Source organism: Puma concolor, chromosome E1, assembly GCF_028749965.1.
Source record: "Puma concolor isolate L17-30 chromosome E1, mPumCon1.1.hap2, whole genome shotgun sequence".
Classification (NCBI taxonomy): Eukaryota; Metazoa; Chordata; class Mammalia; order Carnivora; family Felidae; genus Puma; species Puma concolor.
Genome location: NC_141680.1, coordinates 2915981 through 2922391, shown reverse-complemented (window position 1 = coordinate 2922391; position 6411 = coordinate 2915981). Strand labels below are relative to the sequence as shown.

Genomic DNA, 6411 nt, shown 5'->3' with positions numbered 1-6411 from the left:
TGTGCAGACATGTTGACGGTGAGCACAGACCACTGGCTGGAAGGCAAGGACTGCAGGACGCTCTGGGCGATGGACGTCTTTCCGGTCCCCACGGGACCCACCAGCAGGGTGGGATTCTGGTTGGCCACCAAGGCGCTCACCAGGTAGTTGTAGCGAACAGTGTCGACCGTGGGCACCATGATCTTGTAGAAGGGGGAACTAGGGAGGAAAGCGAACCCTGTCCAAGGGGCCTGGCCACCTCCTTTCAAACTCCCGCTTCCTCCCGCCTCCCGACGTTTATCTCCCTCAGACGTCACCAGCCCTGCCTCCTGAGGGGCCCGGAGGCCGGGCGTCCTGCTTCCGGCGTTCCAGAGCCGCCTCCTCTGGGAGCCAGCCCCCCTCCTCTGCAGCTCACATCTGCCTCGAGGCCCCGGCTCTCTGCCCACATCTCCCACCAACCACAGCCCCAAGCCCGACCCCCCACAGGCCCCGCTCTCACTTTGGGGGGTAACGCCAAGTCTTAGGGAGCTTTTCCTCAAATGACGTCCAGCTTCGCATCTTGGGGTCCACAAAGTACTCGTACACCGTGTCCTAAGGAGGGAACACGTGTGAGGCCACCAAAGCCTTCTCCAGCTGTCCCCGGCCGGGCAGGAGTTTGCACAGCCCGCTGGGTGAGAGAAAGAGGGCCGGGTTGGCACGGCTGAAACTCAAGCAGAGCCTGGCATAGGGAACCTCGTGGGTGCTAGAAAAACAGGAAACATCGGACAGCTGGGTCTGAGCGTCCTCGCCTTATTGGGAAAGGAGCCCTCAATCTCTCGGAGGTAACTGTCGATCTTCTCACGTCCCTCCTCGTCCACGGAGGCGCACACGGACCAGATCATGCTGAACACGAAGGTCAGCTCTACCATGGTCACGTAGTTTTCGCCGTCGGCTGGGTTCACCTGGATGGAACAGGAGAAGGGACTCGGTCTCCATCCGTAAGAAAAGGAGGGGGATCTATTGTGGCAAATCGCAGCAAAAGCTTAGAGTTTTCCTCCCTTCCTGGTTTTATTTGGAGACACCGTGTGGTTGTAGGTATACCTAAACCTAAAGCGTTCAGATGGACCTGAAAGTTCTGGTAAGTCGGCAGCTGCCCTGACACTCTTTGCTGCTGTGTCATAAAGGCACAGCAGTGGCGTGGCCACACCACGTCTGCCCTGAAGAAGTGCCCACAGGTGCCCTAGGACCCGGGGCCCGGGGCGTCGTGGCAACTTGTCTGTAAATTGCAAAAAACGAGATGACCTAAATGTCCACCGGTAGAGGGATGAAAAAAGAAAATGCCATGTTCTACAGTGGAACAGCGTGCAAGGCTTAAAAGCAATAAAATCAATCTACGGATACTGATACAGAACTCAAACTCATATTGCTGTATGTGTACATGAGGTGTATAACATGATATGTTTTTTATTTTTTATTAAAAAAAATTTTTTTTTACATTTATTTATTTTTGAGAGACAGAGCACAACTGGGGGAGGGGCAGAGAGAGAGAGGGAGACACAGAATCCGAAGCGCGGGCTCCAGGCTCCGAGCGGTCAGCCCAGAGCCCGACGCGGGGCTCGAACCCACGAACCGTGAGATCATGACCTGAGCTGAAGTCAGATGCTTAATCGACTGAGCCACCCAGGTGCCCCTGATATGTTTTTTAAATATCACATTTTCTACGACTGCCTACAGGCCTGTATGTCAATATGTATTGGAAAGGTCTGAAATGATATGTGCACACATTCCACAGTAGTTACTCATCTAGAGGGGGTTGCAGACCAGGACTGTGAGGACAGAGATGATCAAAAACGTCTCTAGCTTAATATGAAAATTTTTATTTTCATTTATTTTTATTTATTTAAAAATTTTTTTAATGTTTATTTTTGAGAGAGATAGAGTATGAGCCGGGGGAGGGGCAGAGGGAGAGGGAGACACAGAATCGGAAACAGGCTCAGCTCAGAGCCTGATGTGGGGCTCAAATTCACGAGCTGTGAGATCACGACCTGAGCTGAAGTTGGACGCTCAACCAACTGAACCACCCAGGCGTCCCAATTTTTATTTTTTATTTTTAAGGGGCACCTGGGTGGCTCAGTCGGTTAAGCGTCTAACTTCGGCTCAAGTCATGATCTCACGGTTTGTGAGCTCAAGCCCCGCATCGGGCTCTGTGCTGACAGCTCAGAGCCTGGGGCCTGCTTCGGATTCTGTGTCTCCCTCTCTCTCTGCCCCTCCCCTGCTCATGCTCTGTCTCTCTCTGTCTCAAAAATAAATAAAATGTTAAAAAAATTTTTTTTTAAGTTTATTTATCTTGGGGCACCTGGGTGGCTTAGTAGGTTAAGTGTCCGACTTTGGCTTAGGTCATGATCTCACCGTTCGTGTGTTCGAGCCCCGCGTTGGGCTCTGTGCTGACAGTTCAGAGCCTGGAGCCTGCTTCAGGTTCTGTGTCTCTCTCTCTCCCTGCTCATGCTCTGTCTCTATCTCTCAAGAATAAATAAACATTAAAAAAAAGTCTCTTTATCTTGAGAGAGAGCACACATGAGTAGGGGAGGGGCAGAGAGAGAGAGGAAGAGAGAGAGAATCCCAGGCAGACTCTGAGCTACCCGTAGCAGAGCTTGGCGTGGGGTTCGAAACCACAAACCGCAAGATCATGACTTGAGCCGAGACCGAGAGTCAGATGCTTAACCGACTGAGCCACCCAGGCGTCCCTATATGAAAATTTTTAATTTTTAGAAAGTAAACCAGAGTTAACTATTCCTTGTGTAATTAAAAATCAAAATTTAAAATGTACCAAGTTCATAGCAGAAACAGCATGTTTATTTTTTTGTGTTTTTAAAAAAAGTTTTTTTTAATGTTTATTTTTGAGAGAGAGAGAGCATGAGCAGGGGAGGGGCAAAGAGACAGGGAGACACAGAATCCGAAGCAGGCTCCGGGCTCCGAGCTGTCAGCACAGAGCCCGACGTGCAGCTTGAACCCAAGAAACACGAGATCACGGCCTGAGCCAAAGTCGGACGCTTAACCGACTGAGCCACCCAGGCGCCCCTTATGTTTTGTTTTGTTTTGTTTTGTTTTGTTTTGTTTTGTTTTGTTTTGTTTTGCTTTGTTTAAGGAAGTCCTAGGCCCAGTGTGGGCCCCGAGTTCATGACTCCAAGATCAAGGGTCACATGCTCCACCGGCTGAGTCAGCCAGGTGCCCCGAGAGACAGCACGTTTAGACCCCTGGGGGCTCGTGGCAGGTACTGTTGCTGGAGCCGGGCGTGGGGCGCACACAGGGCTAACTCGACACGGTTCGCCCGGTCTCTAACGGGGTCCGTGGAAACAGCCTCAGGCCGTGCGTGAAAAGCTCTTGAGGATGGTTCTGAATGAAGACTCCGAGAATGACAGATAAGGGGACACAGAAGATGCTACCCCGTCCGGAATACCGAACACTCCTCAGTCCCAAGATGTGGGTGGGGAGCCATGCCGAAGCTCTGCCGTCCATCACAGTCGGTCCAGACTCCTTGGCCTGTCCGTCCAGCTCATCCCAGCTCACGACGCGTCCCACCATCCCGCCCTCCAGGCCTCTGCACGCAACGCCGGGCCCCGCCACCTGGCCAGCCCTCCTCGGCGCCGCGCGGCCGACACCGTATAATCGTCCTTCGTCCATCCATCACCTTGCCAGTCCCTCCACACAGGTTCAGTTTGTATCAACTGTGCCAGGAATGACATACCCTGCCAGAGGTCCTCACTGAGGTTCTACGACCTCATGTCAAGGGTTTGGTTGTGTGGTGATGTCTTCAAAAACGATACAAACCACTTCTAGGCAGTGATTTAAGCTCAACAGACAGATATCCCACTTTGGTCCTTACTCCAGAATTCTGAACTGGACGACATTGCTCTTAAACGTCAATTAATGTGAAAATTTCCAAAGCCCCCTCATCAGATTAGGCTGGGAGCTCCTTCCCGCAGGAACAGCAGCCCAGGGCCTCCCGTAGACCAAAACTTAATATCTATTTTTTGAAAGGACGGAGAAATGAGGAACAAAACGAACTCTCCTCGGCTCCCCAATACGGGTAGGAAATTCTAGTGACGCTTCACTGTGTACCATCAGCCGTCAGAGGCCTGAGTCTGCCATTCGACCACGTGTGCACAGGCACACACAGCCACGCATGTGCGCGAGGTCAGTGAGGCCTCCTCCCCCTGGGGTCCCCGCTCCACTCAGGTCTGTGTACAAACCGCGTCTCAGACACCCCGTTCCCCGGAGTCAGCCCCGCAAGGTCACGAGCCCCCGGGCCCGGGCCCCGCTCTGCCGCCCCCACTCACCCCATTCTCTGGCGTGGCCAGGGCCGAGTACAGCTTGCAGAGGGAGATGATCCCACTGTATTCCGGGAGGGGCACCAGCTCGTTGCAATAATCCTTCTTGAAGGTCAGCATCTTGTCGATGAACTTCTCGAACATGCGCTCAAGGGGCTCGGCCTCAGCCTGGAGTCCACGAGAGAGGACTCTCGCTCTACGTCCCGCAGGCTGCACTGGTTACCCGCCCTCTCCTCACCCCAACCCTGCACACCTTCGGTCTCCTCTCCAGCCAGGACTGAACATACGGCTTCCAGCCCAGGTCAGCGTAGTCAGTATAGACCATCCCGCAGCGAGACACAGTGGCGGGAGAGGCCACGGCCAAGTTCTCCACCTCGAACAGCAGCGACACCTGAGGACACGCTGGGTCAGAGCTTCATCCTTCGGCCACCCCACCCCCATCAGGAGAAATCACTCGGGACTCGATGCCCCCAAGTGTCTCTGTCCGAGCGCCAAGAGGGGCAGGGTGATTGATGGCCTATGGCTTACAAATGACTTGCATTTTAAAAGAATTTAGAGCTCGTTCAAGGTTAAGCTTATGGAAAACCTCTCTGTCTCTGTCTCTGTCTCTCTCTCTCTCGCTGGCTCGCTTGCATTGTGTGGGTGGGTGGGTGGAGAAGGGTGGGCTTCACAGCCAGTGAACACGTAACCCCGGGCAGTCGGCGAAGGCGGCACGGACTTCTTTCCCATCAGCTGTTCCCACCGTCCGTGGGAGACGGGTCTCCCTGGACCCAGGCAGCCTCCCCCCCTTCCTGGTCCCTCAGAGCTGCCCCTTCCCCCCCACCGAGCCCTGCCTCGTGCCCCGGGTCCCCAGCTCCGCAGGGCCGGCACCTGTTCGGGCATCGCGATACGCTCCCCATTGATGAGGGTCAGGACTTTGTTATCGTCCATGACAGAGTTCATGCTCTCGATCCACAGCGTGTCCACGGGGCCGTCGAAAAGGATCCACTTCTCATCGGGCTTCTCGTCTTGGTAGGAGGAGGACGGTCAGGAAGCCAGGACTTTCTCCCCAGACCTCCCTTCCCACTCGTGTCCCCAGAGAGGCAGGCGCGAGCCCCCTTGTACTCAGCATGCCCCGTGCGGTCGTCTCCCAAACGTGAGCCTTCCAGCCCCCGCCCCCCCGCCCAACCCCTCGGGCAACTCCGGCACCTGCCGTCCCCACCCCGTGACCCTCTGGGCACCTGCACACGCCGCCCGCATGACACTGGACAAGATGCCGTCTGTCCACTCATTAGTGTTGAGGTCGTACCCCCCATACAGCTCCCCCAAGGACAAGGCCTTAGGGTTCAGGGGGAACTCCTGGAAGCGACACAGGAGGAGGTGTCGAGGTGCCGGCAGGCACCACCCCAAGACGTCGTCTTATTTCCACCCGCCCCCTTTATATCCAGGGCTCTGTGCCCGCCCTGCTCTCTCTCATCTCCCCCAGCCCTGCCCTCCTGGTCCACACCGCCCCCCCCCCCCCCCCCACGACCCTGTGCATTCCTGCCCCCGCCCTCCCTGGCCGTCCACCAGGGGCTTTGCTGTCCCAACTCCGCACCCGAACGATATTGAAGTTGGGGTCCCCGGCGCGGCACAGGGAGGACAGGGAGGACTGTAGGATCCGCCACGAGGCCGTCTTGCCGCTGCCTGTGCCGCCCACGATCATGGCCGAGTGGCGGGAGTTCTTGGTCTCGTACAGCTGGATCACCTTGGTGAGCGTGAACGGCGTGGCCTGCAGGCCCATATCGCGGGTCTCCTGCTCGATGGTCTCCCGCAGCTGAGAGAAGCCAAAAACGCAGGGAGAAAGGATGAGGCCTACAAGGGACTCTCACAGGGTCCCCAGTGCCTGGAGGCTCACGTTCAGACCGGCACTGGGTCACGTTCAGACCCCAGATATGGCACCGGGGCCCCCTGCACTCTGGCCGTGGACGGACCCAGTGTGGAGTGGAGGGACCGGGCTCCGGGCCAGCCTGCCTGGGGCCCCAGCTTCAGCTACGTGAACCTGAGAAAGTTGCCCCTCTGAGCCTCAGTTTCCTCACCTGTTAAACGGGAGTAACGAGGACGCTTTCCTTGTAAGGTTGTTGCACTATCTCCCTACACTTACTCC

The 6411-nt window shown here is 55.8% G+C and overlaps 1 protein-coding gene across 1 annotated transcript in view; it reads right to left on the bottom strand.

The window, feature by feature from the left end:
* Positions 1-6411, bottom strand: part of DNAH2 (dynein axonemal heavy chain 2) — an 84611-nt gene that overhangs the window by 23734 nt on the left and 54466 nt on the right. The window contains exons 42-49 of the mRNA XM_086686540.1: positions 5863-6081; positions 5507-5624; positions 5157-5293; positions 4540-4677; positions 4296-4454; positions 768-920; positions 479-570; positions 6-198 (exon numbers count right to left, since the gene is read on the bottom strand). Of these exons, the coding sequence (XP_086542666.1) occupies positions 6-198; positions 479-570; positions 768-920; positions 4296-4454; positions 4540-4677; positions 5157-5293; positions 5507-5624; positions 5863-6081 (1209 nt within the window). The remainder of the gene's footprint in view (positions 1-5; positions 199-478; positions 571-767; positions 921-4295; positions 4455-4539; positions 4678-5156; positions 5294-5506; positions 5625-5862; positions 6082-6411) is intronic.